The sequence below is a fragment of the Balaenoptera ricei genome, chromosome 6, assembly GCF_028023285.1.
Source record: "Balaenoptera ricei isolate mBalRic1 chromosome 6, mBalRic1.hap2, whole genome shotgun sequence".
NCBI classification, from domain to species: Eukaryota; Metazoa; Chordata; class Mammalia; order Artiodactyla; family Balaenopteridae; genus Balaenoptera; species Balaenoptera ricei.
In genome coordinates this window covers 91,225,499-91,247,736 of record NC_082644.1, presented here as the reverse complement: position 1 = coordinate 91,247,736, position 22,238 = coordinate 91,225,499, and the positions used below count along the sequence as shown (strand labels likewise).

The 22,238-nt window shown below is 42.8% G+C and overlaps 1 protein-coding gene across 4 annotated transcripts in view; it reads right to left on the bottom strand.

The window, feature by feature from the left end:
* Positions 1-22,238, bottom strand: part of INVS (inversin) — a 152,043-nt gene that overhangs the window by 15,601 nt on the left and 114,204 nt on the right. For 3 of the 4 annotated variants that reach the window (XM_059925181.1, XM_059925182.1, XM_059925184.1), the window contains 2 exons: positions 14,872-15,158; positions 1,176-1,896 (listed from right to left, as the gene is read on the bottom strand). In XM_059925181.1, coding sequence (XP_059781164.1) covers positions 1,176-1,896; positions 14,872-15,158 — 1,008 coding nt within the window. The remainder of the gene's footprint in view (positions 1-1,175; positions 1,897-14,871; positions 15,159-22,238) is intronic. The other variant, XM_059925183.1, reaches the window with a different exon arrangement.

The window sequence follows — 22,238 nt, the reverse complement described above, 5'->3', positions numbered from 1 at the left end:
ACCTTTACTGAGAATGTAAGGGAAAGGCCCCTGGACTCAAGTCAGACAGAACTTCGAGTGCTGGGTCTGACCATCAGGACAAGTCTTTTTTCCTGAGACCATTGCTTGTCTGAAAAACAGGGACGCTAATCCTTATCCTGACGGCTTCCTGGCATGGTTGGGAGAGCAAAGGGGTCAGGCATGAGACGACTTTGTAAAGAGCCACGAGCCTGAACAGACGTGAGGACGCACTATAGCGAAGGCCGTGCAGGTCGCCCGGCTCTGGGTTAGGAGACTTTGGCATGACAGTCCCTGAGGCCTCTCCCTGGGCCTCACAAGCCGCTCAACTCTCCCTCCGCCAACAGCAGGGTCTCTTCGGCCCTTTTATCGCCTGACAGGGGGCACACCTGTGCTCGCAGTGATCTGATGGAGACCACATGACCCCCACCTGCGGCCGACGGTCCGGCCCTCCTCCCCTGGGCGTGGTCATCACTGAAAGGCCTAATCTGGATGGAGGCCCTCGTGGGGCCTGCAGTGTGAAGGAGATCGTGAGACATGTGAAAACTTGCAGCAAAGCACTCTTCCAGTCCTCCCAGAATTACCCCCTGGTGGTGTTCACCTCAGTGTTTCAGTAAGCCTCCACCACCACTCCCAGCTCCTACCCCACATTCTGAGCTTGGTCGAGGCTCACACAGGTTTTTGTGATAAATTTCAGTCACTTAATCCACCGTATCTAATTCCTGGGTAGTAAAGAAGGAAAATAAAATATCTTACATGTGTAGCGTTTTAGAATTTACAAAGCACACGTTATCTCATTCTAGCAACCTGTCACATGAACTGGACGGGTGCGGCAATTGTTAAATCCCATTTTACAGAGGAGGCAACTGAGGGTCAGGGATGCTGAGTGATTTGCTCAAGGTCAGATAACCTCTTAGAGCTTCACCTGAAACTTAGGCTTCATGGTTTTTCATTTACACCAGGCTATCCTGGGTACTTTCCTATCTTTCTGGGTAAAAACACCTTCCAAATAGCTTACCCAATATAAATTACTAAGATCTACACATGTGTGACTCTCATGGGTAGGCTCAATAAAATTGGCCTTGTCATGCCAGCACATGGAAGAGCACAGGGGTATCACATCAGGGGGATCAGGACAGCCACAGAGCCAAAGATGCTGTGGCATCCCATCTTCCTACCTTCTCCAGGCCCGCTGGATGACCGCTGCTGCCTTGTTCTTTTTGCGAAACAGCTCTTTCCTGCTTCTTTCTCTCTGGATTATCTGCAGCCGCAGCTCTACGGGGAGAAGGTCAATATTCACACTCTGCCCAGAGAGGGGACCAGGTGCTGGATCAGTCTCCTTAGATAGCTGAGTGTCCTCCGACAGGGCGGATGTACCCAGCTTCCTGACTCCTGACCTCAACACCTCTGTGCTCGATGGCAAATCTGAGTAGGTCCCTCCTGCGAACTTGTCCTGCGTCACTGTGTTTCTCGGCGTCCGGTGGTGGAGAGGACTCTGCCCAGCACGGACGGCCTCCCCCTTGGCACTGCCAGGCCGGCTGGATCCAGCCGGGGAGCGCCTCCCTCCTCTGAGCTCCTGGCTGCGCCTTTTCTGGGAGGCACATTTGGCCTTGGGTGCTGCTGCATCCTGCCGCCGGCTGGGCTTCCAGTGGCCGTCCTGCTGTGGAAGGCTTGCAGCTGCCCAGCTGGGGTCCTCTCCTTCCTCAGCAGGCCCAGACCCCCTGACACAGGAGGGCTGCTTCAAGGAGGCTTTCCCCTTGTCACACTGCTGCTCGCCAACTGTCTCACCTCTGGACTTCTCGACAGAGGAGGCTCCTGGACGCCTGTTTCCATCACTGCCTTCGCTGGGGCTGAAGTGGACACAGGCAGATCGGCCTTTAGAATGTTCTCTGGATGTTTCTTGGGGAGACAAGGAAGAAGGGGAAGAATCTTTATTGTCCAAAACTTGCATAGTAGGGCAGTTCTGCTCACTGTTCACAAAAAAAAAAAAAAAAAAAAAAAAATTCAGACTTGTCCTCTAGTATCACCATGATAGTGCTGATTACGATTAGGAAAAAATTGTTTAACTTCTATTTCTAGCAACAGGAGGTTAGATAACCTGAAAGCCTTCCCCTACAAATACCTAGAAATGGGACTTCCCTGGTGGTCCAGTGGTTAAGACCCTGCGTTCCCAGTGCAGGGGGCCCGGGTTCGATCCGTGGTCAGGGAACTAGATCCCACATGCCGCAACTAAAAGATCCCACATGCCGCCACTAAGACCCGGTTCAGCCAAATAAATATTAAAAAGAAAAACCTATTTCCTGGTGGCAAAGTGGTTGAGAATCCACCTGCCAATGCAGGGGACACAGGTTCGATCCCTGGTCCAGGAAGATCCCACATGCCGCAGAGCAACTAAGCCCGTGTGCCACAACTACCGAGTCCGCACGCCTAGAACCCGTGCTCTGCAACGAGAGAAGCCACTGCAATGAGAAGCCTGAGCACTGCAAGGAAGAGTAGCCCCTGCTCGCCGCAACTAGAGAAAGCCCGCACGCAGCAAGGAAGACCCAATGCAGCCAAAAATAAAATAAAATTAAAAAAAAAAGATATTATAAAAAAATACCTAGAAATGCTTACTAAAATATTTATAATAAACATTACTTTAAAAGCACCATAATGCTTTCAAGAAAATAAAGGAAATTCCTGGGGGCCAAAAACAAAGGGAAAACTGAGAACTGAGTGATAAGCTTGTGAGCTGATCCAGCGACTGTCGGGCAAGTGGTAGCAGTGAAGTGGGGCAACGGCTGGTCTTATTAAATAACTGGTTGTTTTAACATCCAGATAAGAACAGAAAATGAGCCTTGCAGGCAGAAAGTTAACTGGAAACAGGACCCTGCATGAAGCCAGGACTCTTGAGGTGGTAGACCCCTGGGAAATGATGGTCCAGATAAAAAATCTTCCCAGCACTGGAAGATGACAAGGAAATTTGTCTCAGCTTAGGTTCGGGATGGGGTAAAGAGTCATCCATGAGAATTTGAAACCAAAGTGCTGTGCCTCACATGGGTTTGGTATTCATTTATTCTCAACCCATAGGAAAAATTAATATAAAAACTAGTCTCAGGATGGTGGTATTGCAGGGTGCCTCTTAGAAGCAAACACAATATTGCTTTAGGATGGCATGACCTCAACCCAGGCTGCACAGAGGGGACCTCCTGAAAATAACTTCACAATCCCAAATTACAAAATACACAAGGAAACAATCTACCATGAGGAATAGTTAATAGAGAAAATAGGAAGATTAGATCAACAAGAACTTTAGCTAATAGAACAGTGTGTATGCACACTCACATGCACTCATTAAACACATAAAAGAAATTAAGAATTTGAGAAAAGAATATATATATATATTTTAAATAACTAAATACAACATATAAAATAAAAATTTTAGTCTCAATGTAAAAAACAGTGAAGGAACTTCTGCTTCCATAATGGCAGAATTGAAGCATACTCATCAAAAAGGACAATAGAAAAGTTAAACAAAATATTACAAACCACCTGTTTGAAGGCATCAAAGAGCTAACAAGGCAGAAAAAAAATATGGGGCCAAGATCCAAGAGAATCAGGCAACCAGGAGATGAGCAAGGCATTTGGGGCCACATATCCCTAGGGAAATGAGGCTCCTTGAGGTTTGGAGGACAAAACTTGGAGTCCAGATCCTTCCAAGAAGCATTGTTTTGGACTGGGACTCTGGAAGGCTATGTCTTAGGAAAAAAGGCCCACTGGTCGTGGATTGACCTTGCAGGGACTGAAGCCCAGCTCTGTATCATCTCAGTTCTGGAAACCGGATTAAGGTGACCTTGGATTGTTCTTGCTTCTGAATGCCTGAGAGAAGCCAATGTAAATCCTCCCTGGAGGAATTAATATCATGCTAGGCTTCTAGTTATTTCTCTAATTTTTTATATTCAGTGATCCAGTACTTAGTGAAAAATACACAGGGAGATGAGACAAGACAAAATTGAGAGAGGGAGGGAAGGAGAGAGAATAGACAATAAAACAGACACACATTATCTGGTTATCCAGATAATGTGTTTTCAGAAACAGACTTTAAAATAACTATTCTTAAGTGCAAAAGAGTATATAAACTATACTACTCTTCTTGTAAGAAATAAGAGGATATAAGAAAATATACTTGTACCTGGGACCTCCCTGGTGGCGCAGTGGTTAAGGCTCTGTGCTCCCAATGCAGAGGGCCTGGGTTCCATCCCTGGTCCAGGAACTAGATCCCACATGCATGCCACAACTAAGAAGCCCACATGCCACAACTAAGGAGCCCACCTGCTGCAACTAAGAACTGACTCAACCAAATTAAAAAAAAAATCAAACAAACAAAAAAAACTGGTATGGTTTAAAAAAAAAGAAAGAAATGTATTTGTATCTGCTCATTTGTACAAAAGAAATATAGAAAGGATAATCTAGCAACTGAAGAGATTGGATCCCTATGGGGATGGAGTGGGAAAGGGATAGAAGGAAGAGGGAAATGGAAACTGAGTAGTAGGATGAGGAGGGAGCAGCACTTCTCTGAGTAAACCTTTCTGTAAGGCTCTGACTCTTACAACCACTATAATGTTTCACACACACCAAAACAAAACAAAATAAAAAACCAATTAATTAAAACAACAAGATACCACTACACATCTACTAGAATGGTGAAAATCAAAAACACTGACAACACCAAATGCTGATGTGGGTGACAAGCAACAGGAACTCTCATTCATTGCTGGTGGAATGCAAAATGGTGCAGCCACTTTGGAAGACTGTTTGGCAGTGTCTTATGAAACTGAGCATGTTCTTACCATACAATCCAGCAATCTTGCTCTTTGGTATTTCCCCAAATGAATTAAAACCTTATGTCCACCCAACATCCTGCATATGGATGTTTATAGTAGCTTTATTCCTAATTGCCCAAACTTGGAGCAACCAAGATGTCCTTCAGTAGGTGAACAGATAAATAAATTGTGGTACATCCAGACAATGGAATTTTATCTTTTTTGGCTGCATCGTGTGGCATGTGGGATCTTAGTTCCCCCACGAAGGATCAAACCCCAGCCCCCTGCAGTGGAAGCACGGAGTCTTAACCACTGGACCACCAGGGAAGTCCCCAGACAATGCAATATTATTCAGCAATAAAAAGAAATAAACTAAAAGAAAATGAGCTAAAAGTGAAATGTGTACCAAAAAGATATAAGCTACCAAGCCATGTAGAATATTATTAAGTGAAATATTACTTTACTTGCATGAATATTACTACTACATATTATTAAGTGAAGGAGGCCACTCTGAAAAGGCCATATACTATATAATTCCAACTATATGACCTTCTGGAAAAAGGCAAAACTACGGAGATCCTAAATGGCTCAGTAGTTACCAGGGGTTTGGGGAAGAGAGAGACGTGTAGGCAGAGCGCAGCGGATTTTTAGGGCAGTGTGATGGTTAATTTTATGTGTCAACTTGACTAGTATAAGGGATGCCCATATAGCTGATAAAACATTATTTCTGGGTGTGTCTGTGAGGGTGTCTCCAGAAGAGATTAGCATTTGAATTGGTAGTCTGAGTAAAGAAGATCACCCTCACTAAGGCAGGTGGGCACTGTCCAGTCTGTTCAGGGCCTAAATAGAACAAAACCGTGGAGGAAGGGTGATTTCGTGCTCTTTGCTTGAGCTGGGACATCCATTTTCGCCTGCCCTTGGACACACGTGTTCCTGTTTATCAGGCTTTTAGACTTGGACCAGGATTTATACCCTTAGCCCCTCAATTTCCAAACCTTTGGACTCAGACTCATAGCATCTGCTCTCCTGTTCTTAAGCCTTTGGACTCACTGAATCACACCACCAACTTTCCTGGGTCTCCAGCTTACAGATGGCAGACTGTGGGTCTTCTCAGCCTCCATAATCAAGTGAGCAAATTTCTATACCAAATCTCCCGTTATGTCTGTCTGTCTGTCTGTCTGTCAGTCAGTCTGTCAGTCAGTCTGTCTGTCTGTCTGTCTATCTATCTATCTATCTATCTATCTATCTATCTATCTATCTATCTATCTATCTAACTGGTTCTGTTTCTCTGGAGACCCCTAATACGGGCAGTGAAACTATTCTGTATGACACAATGCAGGATACAAGTCATTATACATTTGTGAAAACCCACAGAATGTACAACACCAGGTGTGAATCCTGATGTAAATTGGACTTGGGTGATAATGACGTGTCAGTGTAGGTCATCAATTGTAGCAAACGTGCTACTCGGGTGTAGGTTGTTGATGTTGGGGAGCCTGTACATGTGTGGCAGTAGGAGTATATGGGGACTCTCTGTACTTTCTGCTCAGTTTTGCTGTGAACTTAAAACTGCTCTAAAAAGTAAACTCTATTAAAAAGAAGAGAAAAAAGAAAAATAATAAAGAGATGGCTAGATACCATTAGATACTAATAGCTAGTAATCATAAAGATAATGTGATTTAGGTATTAGTAGAGATAGATCAGTGAGAAAGAATAGAATGCTAAAAATATTCCCATATATGAAAATAAACAATAAAGATGGCATTTTGAATTTGTGGACCCAGGAGATGAGGTGCTCATAGGCCCTGGGTATGACCCCAGAGAGTGATGCTATACTCCTTCAGAAGCCATTATTCACAAGCCTACTGCCAGCGCTGCAGCTCCGGATTATTCCATGTTTATGGCTAGAACAACGGCTTATTCTCTAAAAAGAAATCATTCAATTCCAACCTCACTATATAACGAATTAAATTTGAGATAGTAAAAATTAGAAAACATATGTGTTTATTAGATCTTAAAGTGGGAAAAACCTTTTCTTGGCATAAAACCACAAAGAAAAAAATTTCAGAAGAAAAAAATGAAACAGAATTAAAAGATAAACAAAAAAAGTTCATTATACATGACAGAGAAAGGTTACTATCCTTATTATATAAAGAGCTTTTAGAAACATTAAGAAAATGAAAAACCAGTATAAAAATTGACAGCAGACACCAGTGAGTAATCCAGAAAATAGATACACAAAGCCAATAAAAATATGATAAAATTACATCTTACTAACTGGGATTTAGTAAAACCATTATTTGCCTAAGGGTTTGGAGAGAGTTTTTTGGTTTTTGCTTTTGAAAGGGTGAAACAAATGTCTGTGACCTTCCTGGAAAGAAATCTAGTAGAATGTTTTTTTTTGGTTTTTCGTTTTTAAATTTTCTTTTATCTATCTATTTATTTATTTATTTATTTGGCTGCTTTGCATCTTCGTTGCTGCGCATGGGCTTTCTCTAGTTGTGGCGACCAGGGGCTACTCTTCATTGCGGTGCGCGGGTTTCTCATTGCGGTGGCTTCTCTTGTTGTGGAGCATGGGCTTTAGGCGTGCGGGCTTCAGTAGTTGTGGCACGTGGGCTCAGTAGTTGTGGCTCGCAGGCTGTAGAGCGCAGGCTCAGCAGTTGCGGCGCATGGGCTTAGTTGCTCCGCGGCATGTGGGATCTTCCTGGACCAGGGCTCGAACCTGTGTCCCCTGCATTGGCAGGCAGATTCTTAACAACTGCGCCACCAGGGAAGTCCCTGGCAGCATGTTTAAAGAGCCATAAAAATTAGAGGTATATACAAAAATTTATATGAAAGGCTGTTTAGTTTATATGTCCAACACAGGCATGATTAAACAAAGCATGCTGTATTCATAATCTGATATAATACTAAGCAGCTACTAACATTCTTGTTGAAAACAAAGCAATTATGTAAGAACATCTCAAAACAGGATGCCCTGTTTCTGAATTTTCTGAATTAAAAAAAAATTAAATTAAATTTAATTTAATTTCTGAATTAAAAAAAAGTTCTAGTAGAAAGGTTTGTATAGTTGTTTATTTTAAGATTAAGGAGGATTTTAATTTTTTCTTCTTTGTTCTTTTCTCTGATTTTAATTTTTTGGTAATGTACATTAAGTAATTTTATAATTATGAGAAAATGTCATTTTCTGTTTAAATAAAAAGCACCCAACTACCAAAAAAAAAAATGAACAGCAATTAGAATCAGCTAGGATATGGGAAAGAACCCAAAATGGAATAAAAACAATAACAAATAAACCTAACACTATTACAGAATTAGATCAGGTAACCACACTAAAAAGGTGGAGAAGAAGGGAACTCACCCAAGTAACTTTGTAAAATCATATTTTAGCTGAGTACTGTAAGACTAAGGACAAAAAGAAATGTATGTAAATACTAAGCTCTAGTTAGTAAATGTATTTCTCAAAGGGGTATGGGTTGGCAATTCTGAATCTACTTTACGTGTATACTAGGATTGAACAAATAAGCATATATATCATAGATAATGGGAGCCAGGTCTTTTACTGTTGGAGAAAAAAAAATTCAAATAAAAAGATAAAAGCTAGAATAAACCCTGTGGTGTTGAATGGAATTGGAGATAACAGTTTGAAATCAGTGTGTGTGTGTGTGTGTGTGTATGTGTGTGTAATACACATATACACTGATAGGTGCACAAATAGATATAAATATTTCTCAGTTCTCTCTGCTGAAAGGGCTTAGGAGCAATGACAGTCCAAGAGTAGTATACACACCTAGCACTCAGATCTTGGATTCCAATACCACCTCCAACAAAAGGAACCAGGTTCCTTGGAGAAGTGGTTGATTCCAGGGCTTTGGGTAGGGGAGTAATATGATGAGATTTCATACTGAAGGGACTGATATGCTCACAGAGAGGAAAATGGATTAGGGGAGTCAGAGTAGATAAGTAAGACCAGTTAGGAGGCTACTGCAACAGTCCAAGTTAGAGATGAAGGTAAGCAAATGTTAGGTAGACTATGTGGTGGTGGTGGATGAGATACAAAGAATGATTCGAAAGCTATTTAGGAAGTAAAGGTGACGAGACCCGGCGACAGACTGGATTTTGAGTGGGAAAGGAAAAGAAGATAATGATCAGATTTTTACTCCTGGGATGGACATACAGATGGATAAGTATTGGATATTAACCAATATCAGGAGTAGTTCTGCATGAAATCATGATGATCAGTTCTGTCCTGGACAGGTTGAGTTTGAGATGCCTTTGGGACACCTAAATGAGGACATAGTAAATAGCTGAATATACATAATTGGAGTAAGGAAAAGAAGTCAAGGAGTCTCTGGTACCTAGATGGTAATAGAGTTTGCTGCCTTAGCCACTGCACATGTGCCAAATGTAAGGGCCCCCTGATACTCCCACCAATCATACCCACTAGCCCTGGCAGCCCATATGGTGAGAATAAGAAAACATCAGGGATGGCCTTTAAAACAGTGAGTTTCTCCTCCACTAGACTCTCCTGAAAAACCACACTGACTCAAAGACAGCTTTATTCCACCACCTCCCACAAGCAGTCTGCTGCCAAGTCATTGCAATTCTACCTCTCAAGTCCATCCGCTTCTCATCACCCTGCTGCTACTGTGCCTTAGTATAGGCCCTACGTGGCCCTCCAAATCCATCCTCCACCCAGTCATAGTGGTCTTTCTTTTTTTTTAAATAAATTTATTTATTTTATTTATTTTTATTTTTGGCTGCATTGGGTCTTCATTGCTGCACGCAGACTCTCTCCAGTTGCGGCGAGCGGGGGCCACTCTTCGTTGTGGTGTGTGGGCTTCTCATTGTGGAGCACGGGCTCTAGGCTCCTGGGCTCAGTAGTTGTGGCTCACGGGCTCTAGAGTGCATGCTCAGTAGTTGTAGCACACGGGCTTACTTGCTCCGCGGCATGTGGGATCTTCCCAGACTAGGACTCGAACCCGTGTCCCCTGCATTGCCAGGCGGATTCTTAACCACTGTGCCACCAGGGAAGCCCCACAGCGGTCTTTCTAAGTAGTGTCTCCTTCCTCTCTTTCCTCCCCCCTTTGAAATAGTAATGAGGTTAATTATAGTAACAGCTCATACTTATAGAGTACTTTAGGCACTGTGTTTAAATCTTTACATGGGTTATCTCATTAACGGTCGCAATTTTCTAAAACAGGCATTATTATCTCTCTCTCTCTTTTTTTTTTACAAATAAAGAAAAGGAGGCTTGGAGAGGCTACGTAACCTGCTCAAGATTGTATAGCTAGTAAGTGGTAGGGTCTAAAGCTTACACACTTAGCCATTATGCTCTACACACATTGTAAACAACAAAAAGGGAAGAATAAGGAAGAAGAAAGCAATCACCTGTTAAGAGACCTTAGGCAAGGCCCTCTCTCAGAGCCTCAGGGTGCTGACTTGTTTTGAGGAGGCTGAACTAGATGCTCTCTAACAACCCTCAGGCTCTAATTTATGAAATAGGATAATGGAGAAGGGGGTCAACGTTTCCCATCTCTGGCTTCCTGCTAGGATGCCCATGCTACTATACTGCCTGGTCACTGATCAGCTGAGGCAGCTGTGACCCTTCTTTATGTGGCCAAACATAATGTGGCTTGGGGTGTCCTTTGCCCAATTATGTTGGGTTTCCTGGGAACACTATACCTGCAGAAGCCCTAGTCAATGTCCAGTCTTGATTCTTAGAAGTTTCTCCCTATTTTCCTTTGTACTCTGGCCTCTTGGGCAGGTCAGCAAGGGCAAAGGCTGCCCTTGAAACTGGAGCTCCCTCTCCTTACACCTGAGTCAGGCTCACGGGCCTCTCTTCCTCCAACTCTCCCCAAAGTCTGGATGCTGGGCTTCTCTGAGCCTGTTTGCATATCTGAATCTGGCTTTTCCCAGAGGTCCCTTATTCAGGACACCACTTCCTGCCCTCAAACGAATGAGGAGCTCTCCTGCCTCTCAACTGTTCTAGAACAGTAATTTTCAAAAATTTTTGACAATAACCCATACCAAGAAATATATCTTAAATTGTGGCCCATATACTCATATGCATGTATACAAGCACACACACACATGCACACACACACCCCTATGTACACAGACATATAACTGCAACAGAACTTATTACCTTTATAATGTGCAGTGAACTTTGATAGGTTCTATTGCAGTCTGTTTCATGAAAATTATCCTAGTCCAATCCACTGAATTCATTTCATGAGCCCTACATGGCTTGAAAATCATTATAAAACCATGCACTAGTTCACCTTTAAACCAATAGTGAGGAGAGGAAGTCTAACTATCAGTAGTATCAGTAAATTAAGGACAAAGGATTGGTTATGAAAAAACCAATCTTCATGGACTTCTCAGGATGTGAGGTAACTACCTGAATGTGACCAGGTCCACAGTAGATGTGACTAGCTTTGCAGCATAACTGTCTCAAGGTATTTTATAGTAAGGTGAATACAAGCCACAATTACCCAGTGTAGTTGTAAGTAGTCTGAAATAACTGTGCTCCCCCTTCTCTCTGCTCTGTAGAGCACTGGATTGGGGGAAAACCACTGTCCATTTGAAGTTGCAGGAATTAAGTATAATTCTTGAGGTACAGAGTAAACCCAAAACCAATCAAACTTTCAACAGGTGCTTTCTAAGAGAGGAGTCAGGTCAAGAAATATTTACCTATGTAACCAATACTGTGCTCACTGCTATAAGAAAATGCTGATGGTATGGTCCTTAGTCTTATTTATAATTCAGTATGGCTGGCACATAGTATGAGCTCAAAAACATATCTGTTGAATAAATGCATGCATAAGTTGATTTGGTGAACTAAGTAGAAGCAAAGCTTCGCCATAAAAATGGGACTCTGTTACAGAAAACGTGTTTACCCAATGAATACTTTTTGTGTCATGTTTAACAATCTCCAAATCTCAAGCACTTAGCTAGTATACATTCAACAAATGTTTATTATATCTCTTATGTGCCAGACACCCTGCTGGGATAAAGAAGTAAGAGACATATGGCTCCTTCTGAGAGATTGTTTAAAGGTCAAAGATTCTTCCTACCCTAGGATCCACTAACCTTTGAAATGTGATTTTTCAGTATGTCTACGTCTCCACTCTCTTGAGCCGGGCTGGCCTTGTGAATTGCTCTGATCAACAGAATGTGGTATAAGTGATGTGACAGTTCTGGAGCCCAGGGCCTCAAGAGGACCTGTAGCTTCCACCTTCTCTCCCTCAGAGCACTGCCCTGAGAAAAACATGCAAGGAAGATGGTCTAATTTGCTGGATGATGAAAGGTCATACAGAAGAGAACTGAGACACCTTGGCCAAGAGCCAGCACCAATTACCAGACATGTGAAGGGAGCCATTTGGACTTTCTAGCCTGGCCAAACTTCTAGCAGCCACATGAGTAAGTCCAGCTGATCCAGTAGAGGAGCTGCCTAACCAACCCATAGAACTGTGAAAAATATTAAACCATTGTTTTAAGCCACTTAGTTTGGGGGGTGGTGTGTTATGCAGCTAGAGAGAATCAACACAGAAACTGATACCTAAAAAAGAGACATGCTGGCCTAACAAAAAACCAGAGCATTGACTTTGGAGCTGGCTGGTGAGCAGAAGCTAGAAAGGCAATGAAGAAACTATTAGTGAAGGCTGGAGGAGCAGAGAAGAAATTGCTATTGGAGTCTGGAGAAAAGTGAACTGTGTAATTCAGTGGCAGGATAATTGGCAAAATTGTCATCTGCAGTAACTTGGAAGATAGAAAATATACCTAATGAACTTGTAGATACGGCTTAGGAGCTTTCTAGGTAGAATGTTGAAGAAACTATCAACTGGCTTTTTTTAGCTGCATATGATAAGGTACGGGGAGAAAGAAATAAAGAACTACTCAGCTTGCAAGCAGAATTTAGAGTAAATATAGAGCACAGAGTGTGCTGGGTTAGAAAACTGTTTTAAATTTTCATTTTTTCTTGCCAACAAAAGAGTCTCATATAGTAAGATATGACCTAGAGATAAAGATCAAATCAAGAGTATGGCTGTGCAACCCTTTATTAAGACCTCAAAAATATTAAAGATGGTACATTGTAGGGCTCTCAGCTAGACAAAAGAACTTCTAAGAATCTCAAGGGCATTTTTCCACAGCAGCCTGAGCCACCCAAAGTAGAGAGAGGCCTATTTGAAAAATAATTATGGATGTGGTTTTGGAACATGGAGTGAACCCAGTCAGATTCATAGAAGACCCATGAAGTTTTTGAGATAATTGTATCACTGAGAGTGCCACCAGCTTGAACTACTGAGGCGGTCCCAAATGAAAAGGAACCTCTGAGGCCCCAATTTCCTATATGCAGGAAACAGGGTAAGAAGTCTACTCAGCTGCAAACATGGGCTATGTCTCAAGGAAAAGGAAGACTTCTCAGAGAGCAGAGCCAAGAACCCAGGTGGCAGAGCCCAGAGCCAAGGAGAACAATGGAATAGAAAACACACATAGGAGTAAAACCAGACCCTAATCAAGGCACATTTCATACCTCAGAGTAGGGGCCCTGCTAATGTATAACCAGCTGGCTTTCAGAATTGCTATGGACTAGTGAGTGCTATGTACCTCCTATTTCTCTCCTTTTGGAACAGGAATGTCTCCTGTGGTTATTCTGTTCCTGTCTCACCACTGCTTGCTGGATGTGTGTGTGTGGTTGATGTGTGTTTTGTCTATTGGTCTTTTTTTTTTTTTTTTTTTTAAGATTTTTAGAAATTTCATATTATGTCTGAAACATTTATATTAACATATTTCCATACATATTTCCATACAAATACAAATATAAGATTTTTAGAAATTTCATGTAATGTCGGAAACATTTATATTAACATATTTCCATACAAATATGTATGTGTGTGGTTGATGTGTGTTTTGTCTATTGGTCTTTGAATCAGAAAGATTCACACCTGGGGAACCTCAACAACATCTGGACACGACACTAGTCTCAAGATCCCAGACTTCAACCTTGATGTGATAATTGGCATGAGATTTGGGGGTCCTAAGATAAGGGTGAGAATATTTTGCATGTGGGAGAAATGTGAATAATCTGTGACCAGAAGGAACTGTGATAGATTGTTTAGTAGCCCCAAATGACTCCCATCCTAGTACGCATAAAGATGGAATCTATTTCTCCATATTATTTAGTCTGGGATGGTCATATAACTTGGCTTTGATCAACAGAATGTAGCGTGCACATTCTAGAGCCTATTCCTCAAGAGGTCCTATAGCTTTTTCCTGTGCTTTCTTAGAATGATGTCCTGAGACCACTGTGTAAGAAAGCCAGTTTAGCCTATGGGAGGATGAAAGGCCATGTAAAACAGAGTCGAGGAATCCCAGCTGATAACCAGCATCAACTGCCAGACATTCAAGTCAGTCCATCTTAGACCATCCAATTCAACTGACCTTGAACTGAATGTAGCCACATGAGTGAGAGCAGGTGAAGCTTGCAGAGGAACTGCCCAACCAACCCACAAAATCATAAGAAATAATAAACTGTTATTGTAAGCCATTTAGTTTTAGTGTAGTTTGTTACACAGCAGTAGATAACTGAAGCGACCCTGATTTTACAGATCTTATAGTCTAGTGGAAAAAATAGACAAGTAAGCCAGTAATAACAGCGAAAGGTGATGATCCTCATAATAAGGAAGTACAGGAGAGCTACGGGAGCATATAGCAGGAAAACAAAGCCTTGTTTAGTGGGAAGGCATGGCTGTACAGAGGAAGGAGCATTCACTCTGAGAGCTGAAAAATAAAAGGTACTTTTTGTCCATATAGATAAAAGGATCGTTATATGCAAAGGTCCCAAGCTAAGAAAGAACTTGAGGAAATACAACAGGGCTGTCACATCATGAGAGTCTGGTTAATGAAGGGAAGAAAAGAGAAACAGAGGAAATAAAGAGCAAATAAATAATAAAATGGCCGACTTAAGTGCTGACATAATTACCTTAAATGTAAATGGTCTAAATGCGTGAATCAAAAGAGCCCACAGTCCATAGGTTAGCACTGAATAACAAGGCAATACACCTACCATTTGGTTTTCTGGGATCTGTTCTCTGCAAGTCTGGGGAGAGATGCTGCTCCTTCTGGGGGGCTCTGCTTGGAGACCCTCTGCCTGGAGACCGTCTACAGGCTTTCCGCTCAGGGCCCTGGGCCTTGTCGCTGCAGGGAGGCTGTTTGCTGGGCGCCCAGCTCTGCCTGCGGGGCTCAGCCTGGGTGCTGGGCAGACAGGGAGGAGCTTGGGGTCTGCAGGAATCTGGGCTCAGCCTTCCCTTCTGCTGTTCTGCCTCTCTTCGCCTATTTTCTTCTTCTCGCTTCCTGGGAGCAAAGCCAAAGGGGAAGAGGAAAAAATTAAGAGCGTTCGTTACCTGTTCAAGTGTTCCTGAGTGAGAATTGAACTTTAAAAGGAGCTACCACAACACAGGGGGGATTTGGAAATTCAGAATTTTCACAATTTCACAATTTCCTGTCTTTTATCCAGGTCTTATAGCTCAAAGGATGATGGAGGCAGAAAGAATCGTATTGATCAACCTGTGCCCAGTTGAGACACACATGATATGGAACTTTTTGGTAAGACGTAAGAGGATCCCAAAGTGTGTGTGCCCCAAGTGTGTGTGATCCCTGGAACTACCTGTGACTACACCCCTTTTCTCCTATTCCAGAAAGCACATCAGAATGCAACTGAGAATGATAGTCAGAGGGATAACCCTTAATCTTCTCTATTTCTTAAAAAGACCACTGGTAAACCTTAATGATTACAAGAAAAAATTACAAAGCACCTCACAAGTGATTATAACACACCTGTGAGGTGTGTTATAATCTCGTAACACTGCCATCGAGAGCTCTTAGCTTATGGGTCAAACCCACTCAACTTGCAGATGAGGCCCAGAAGGTACAGTGATTTTCAAGAAGTCATACACAAGTAGCTGGTGGCTAAGCTGGAAGCTTTGGGTAGCAACAGAATAGAGAGGGGAGGCCAGGACTAGAAGTGAGTGGCCAGATGAGACAGATGGGCTGAGGGAGCGCAGGTCCAGAAAGGGGCCAGGTGCTTAAGGATGAAGTGGCTGAGTTAAGGACAGGATTTGTTTGACTGATGTCATTAGTTTGTAGGGATATCCAAGGGAAAAAAAAGAGGATGAAAACGAACATTTTCTGCACCTCTCCTGTGCTGGGCACTGATGATACAGTGATGAGGACCACAGTTCGGCCCTCCCTTGAAGAACCTTCTACCCAGAGCGGAACAGCTAGGACAACAAAGGCTTAACATATGATGGAAGAAATGTTATAATAATGTGCTTGCACAGAGGAAGTAGTGATTAATTTTGTGGAGGAACCTGGAAGAAGGTCCCAACTGTTGATTCTCAAAGATGTGTAGGAGTTTGCCAGGCAGGTAGGTGGGAATGAGGAAGTTAGTCTGAGGGAGCAGTCTGGGCAAAGGAGAGAGTATGGAAAAACTGGGTCTGTTTTGCTTCTTCTGACCTTTAAATAATGCTTGCTATAAACAGCAGGCACCCAATACATATTTGCTGCTCAGGAAGAGAATTTGGTTGCCATTTAAGGGTGCAGTTTAAAGTAGAATAATTAGAGGTATAGTGAAGAGAACACTGTACTGGGAAGTATAAGAATTCTTCTGGTCCTGCCTCTGCCAGTAACCACAAAAAGACCTTGAATAAGTCACCTTCCTGCCGAAGACTCAGTTTCCCCAGGTCTAACACTCACATGATGGCTAATAATCCTGAATTGATTTAAGGGTCTGTTTGGAATGTCTTTATAAAATCGGGGCTGTGTTATGTAATGAGATGGGGAGATTTCTTTTATCGGAGTAGCTGGTATCAGGGTCCCTCTTAGTGGGGGACCTTGTTTAGACAAATACCTCAGTAAGCTTGGGGACAGGATTGAGGGCTGGTAGAAGGTGAGACCCTCAGGGCCTAGGTGGTGACTGGCTTGGGGATCCAGAAAAGAGGCCTGCTCTGTCAGGACACAAAGAATTTGTTTGTAGCTCCTGACAGGGAGGGAAGAGATGAAAGAACAAGAGAGAAGGGAGGGGGAAGAAAGAGAAGGCGAAAGACTGGGTACTGCGTGGAGCAAGGGCCGGGCAGAGAATCGTCCAGGTGAGGGGACAGAAAAGGACTTTAGATCTGTGATCCGCACACCTTAATGAATGGACTCTCCTGAGATCTTACTAAAACCTAGGTTCTGATTTACTGGGGCTGGGGTGGGGCTCAAGAGTCTGCATTTCTACCAAGCACCCAGGTCATACAGGTGCTACTGGTCCTCTGGCCACACCCTGAGTAGCAAAGCTTAAGAGAATAGGAAAGTCTCGTGTGGCCTGTTAACTATGCCATTAGAGGATATGCAATGTGAGTCTCCTCAATGACACCAGCTTCTCGGAAGGCCTCCCATGCTCATACATGCTTTTTTATAGGCAACCTGACAAGTTGTAGGGCTACGGTCCCAGAAATGGGACCAAGAGCTGAGGCAGAGACCCTAAGCTCCCAAGAAGTCATAGAATTCAGATTTCCATAGACTGTGCAATCTGAAGCAAAGCTTATTTATATCTCAAGGAACAGGAAAGTCCCAGATGACAGATATCTGAGTCACACTTTAATATAAAGCCTTGTCAACTTAACTCCCCACCACATTAAAAAAAAAAAAATTATTTATTTATTTATTTATTTTGGCTGTGCCGGGCCTTAGTTGTGGCACACGGGATCTTCATTGCAGCATGCGGGCTTCTTAGTTGTGGCAATGTGGACTTCTCAGGTGCAGCATGCGGGCTCTGAGTTGCGGCGTGCATGCATGCGGGATCTAGTTCTCCAACCAGGGATCGAACCCTGGCCCCCTGCATTGGGAGTACAGAGTCTTAACCACTGGACCACCAGGGAAGTCCCTTAACTCCCCTTCTGAAGGTCTTTCATCCTGTGTGGTGAAGCCCCTGATCTGGGGTCCAAGCTTGCCTCTCTGATAGGTTCCCACTGAGTGCAATCCCAGAGAAAGTGGTCAGATGGGTCGTGCTGACTGCTGTATAGCTCGAATGTTCTCATTTGACTCTGGCCTTGTTACAGGCTTTGCCAAATGCTGACACTTGTGTGCACTGCGTTGCAGTCGACAGGCGAGCTGGACAGCCTGTCATCTTCAGCGCCTGGGATTCACATGGATGCTAGCAAGTGCCATTTCAATGTGATCTGTCTGTGAGAAGGCTGCTTTTCAGAAGGTGGAAGCATCTGGGTGGCTGAGGTGCTGCTAATTGATCTAACAGCCGTGCTCCTGGCAGGCAGAGGGAGAGCTGCTCTTTTTACGAGCACTGATGAACAGAAGTGCTTTAAGAGAATATATTGGTCCTTCAGACAGACAGGCATGTGGGGTTGCCTGGCTTGGCATTTGCATGGATATCATTGCCATCAAAAGAGGCTTTGAGGTGATAACCTAGACTTTGTTATTTGAGCAGTCATTTCTCCTTCTTTTAGGACACCAAACCCCTTTCCTTTTCAATTCCAAGAAGCCACTGTGCAATCAGCCCCTGGGCAAACCTTGTCACTGAAGACCTTTCTGGGCCTCCCACAAGGGCAGTCACAGGACAAACAGGGGATCTAGCCTTTTAGAGTGATCAGGATGGCCAGTAGGTAAGGGAGCTCTGCCTTCTGAAGACTTTTCTGGAGGGGGAGGTTTGCAAGGGGTTATTTTTTCATTTCAGTGGAACTCAGTAAGCAGATTCGGGAGAAAGAATGTAATCATGAGAATATATAATTACACACTTAGCTGATGAATAGAAGTAAATTAATGTTTTTTAAAAATGGATGCATTTTGCATTAAAAAAATCTTCCAGGTGGCACACAGCCCACAAATGTGCAGATCTCCAGAGCTGTGGTTCTTGATGTAAAAGTAGTGATCACTGAGGAAAAGGGATTAGAACTGGGAATTATGCATAAGCTGCATCCTATTTTATCTGTACTGCTGCCTTGAAACAAAAAGCAACCACACACACACACACACACACACACACACACACACACAGAGGATACAGCTCCTCAGAAAAGAATATGATCCCGTGTGTGTTTGTGTGTTTCCCTGGGGGAAAAGGTCCAGAACCACTGCTCACAATGTAAGAACTTGAAGGAATCTCACTTTAATGAGGGCAATGCACTTATTTGGTAGATAAGGAAACTGAGGCAGAGAGCTTAGTGACTTATCCAAGGTTACGTGCTAACAGCTTTCTATACACAGAGCTGAGCTGGAATTCAGCAGCTTTACTTCTTCCTGTAAAATTCATCTCACAAATCATTTTTAAAAATTTTACTCAGTCTTCTTCCATCATTTAAAAAAGTGAATTGGGTCATATGAAGAAAGTGGTAAGACTACATTAAAGTAACCATTAACAGCATTTCAAGCTAGCTTCTAGCATAGCTTTTAGTCCTGAACCCTTAGACTCAATAACTGTCCTAAAATTTAAGTGTTTTTTCCCCAACTAATTTATTACAGAATGTCAAAGATCTTTAATCTTCACGGTAGGCCATCCTATACACTTGACTTATTTTTGTAAAGTTTAGGAAACAAATACAAGAAAAAGAACCAATGTTATTCTACTTTACATGAAAATTTAAAGAGAAAAAAAATCCTGTCCATGACACAGCAAGTAATATTTTAGCAGGAAATTTATTAAGATAGCAGAATCTTAATGTATAAACTAGTCCCACATTTTCCTCACCCTTTTTTTTTTCTATTATCTTAAGGGAAATCAGCCAGACAACAGCTTTTTATGGGCTACCAATTAGTCTGGTTTGTACTGTCTCTTCTAGAGCAATTTTTGCAGCTCCCCAGAGGCTCACAGTATAAAAATGTAAGAAAGCCAATTGGGGATCAGATCTTTGACAATCTCTGCTTTGGGTCCTATGCACCACAGGGTAAAGAGGGTCTCCAAAGGATGGGCTGGAGGAACGGGGCTGTTTCACCCAGGGAAGAAAAGACCCAAGGCATACACTGCTGGTGCAAATCTCTGAAGGGCTGTTGTGGGTCAGAGATATACCCTGGAGCCCTCCCAAGCCAGATCTAAGACTCAAGAATGGGGACTTCTGCAAATGAGAAGCCTAGATAACCACTGCAAAAAAAAAAGGCCAGTAAGAAACCAAGTGATCAAAAGATTGCTTGATGTGCAGAGAACCAGATCAAAGGCAGTAACTTCAAAGACTTGAATGCTCCATGGCTTCAGCATCTCAGCACTGAAGGCGTCTGTCTGCACGATACGGCACAGACCTGCCTCTGGGCCTGGAAAGTTTAAGTCCTAGAAGTTGATGGATTTTTTCCCTACCCCACTATGTGGCTTCCACAGAGAGTTTTAGTTGTCAATTTTTAACAAGAAGAAATTAATTCTGTCAGACACTGCAGAAATAAAGCAGGCTCATTCTCATTCATGAGTATTCAAGTTGCCATTGCCATGAATATAGGACTAAGAGAGGTTTGAGAGATGTGATTAAAATGGTTTCCACAGAAAAGGGAGGTTAAGTTAGTGTGTCCTGCTGTTGTACCGCTTTAACCCAGCTTTGCCCTAGTGCCATTCTTGTTCATCGTCCTGGTGTAGGCTTGGGGCCAACGAGTTTTCTTAACTTTCTCAAGGATTTAGGAGGATACTGGTATGCTCTGCTATGTTAGCTTGGAGAATAAGAAGAAGATTTTTATTGAACTATGTTGCAGAACTGATTCTGGTGGCTTGGTACCACTCTCTTAACAATCACTGGAAATGACACGGCACAAATGAAAAAGCATTGAGTTAGGACAAAAGCTGACTTGGGGGCCTGGTGACTTTTGCCACCAACAATTACATGTTGCATATAAGTCAGGAAAAAGCAGCAAGGTTGTTCCATGCTGGCCTGTCAGATGGTGCTGGCATCCGGAGAGAGCCTCTGGCATAAGCATGGCTGGAGGGCTGATTCCCCTGAACCAAGCAATGGTAGGAGTCCTGGCTTTGGGTAAGACTGAGATTCATGTGCCAACTCTCTCCCTTACTAGCTGTGTGATTTCAGGCAAGTTAATCTCTCTGTGTTATTTTCCCCTGCATGAAATGGGTTTAAGGATAGCTGCCCTGTCTACTTCATTGGGTTTTGTACAAATTTAATGTACAAGAATTGTGTAAGCTATGAAGTACTATATTAATATAAGTAATCATTGTTACTTTTATTAACAGGTAAAGCTGTTAAGCTGCAGCTGCATCTGGTTAGAAGTGAAGAAACCTGGGTGTGGTATGAGTGCCTTGCCATCTAAGAGCTACAGGGCTGGGCCTGTTGATATTTTCAGAAAATGCTCATTGTTGAAACCACACAAATCCGTTTTCTGTAGAAGCCATTTAAACCACATCTCTCAAGCCTCTCTTAGGTCTTGTATTCATGGCAAATAGCAACTTGAATGCTCATGGAATGGGAAAGAGGCTGCTTATTGCTACAATGTCTGATAGAATTAATTTCTTGGCAAAACTGGGCAAATACAACTCGCTGGAGAAGCCACATAGTGGGGTCTAATGTTCAAGTATATGCAGTGATAAACCTTATTGCTCTTAGGTTTCTTTTTAAAATCATAAACCTGTCAAATGGTAATTTGCTCATGATAAATATGGAGGGAGCTGGAAAACCAAATGCACAAATACAAGTGCCAGTGTGTGTTATGAGGATAAATGGTACATAAATGTGTTTGCTGCCTGAGTAAGGCAAACAAGTTACAGTGATTGGTCCACTTACAGAGACTGAAGGAGACCTCAGAGAGGACCTGGTCCAATCCTTCCATTTGACAGAGGGGGAAACTAAGGCCCAGAATGATGAACGACTTAGGTAAAGTCTTAGACCCACTGTAGGAGCAGTTACTGAACACATATTATTAAATGCTTGCTATATATCAAGGGCTCTAAGGCACTAGAAGTATGGAGGTACATAATATAATCCCTGCTCTCCAGGAATTGACAATCTAGTGGGGAATCAGACCCATACTTCCTGCAGATAGTGAGTTCTAGATGTGATGCATGCTGAAATAGAGATATCTACCCAGAGCTAAGGGACGATGTGGGAGACTAATTAAACTAGAAGAGAAAAAAAGGCTACATAGAAATAATGTCAAAATGAGAAAGGAGGGATGTGAGAAAAGGTTATTTCAGGCAGATGGGAGGGCACGGCTCTCATAGAATCTTTGACTCTGAAGAGATCTGAGAGACCAGCTCTTCATATACTTTTAAAAATTCCTTATATATTATCCTGGAGAGATGACAATTCAGTTTCTGCTGGAACATTTCCAGTGAGAGGAAACTGATTACCTCACCAGACAGAAAAGGTTTAGCTCTAACCTTTTCAGGTGGTATTGCATTGTATGTGGGGGTCTGTCAGATTCTATCTCTTCATTGTCGCTGAAAAACAGGCTTAG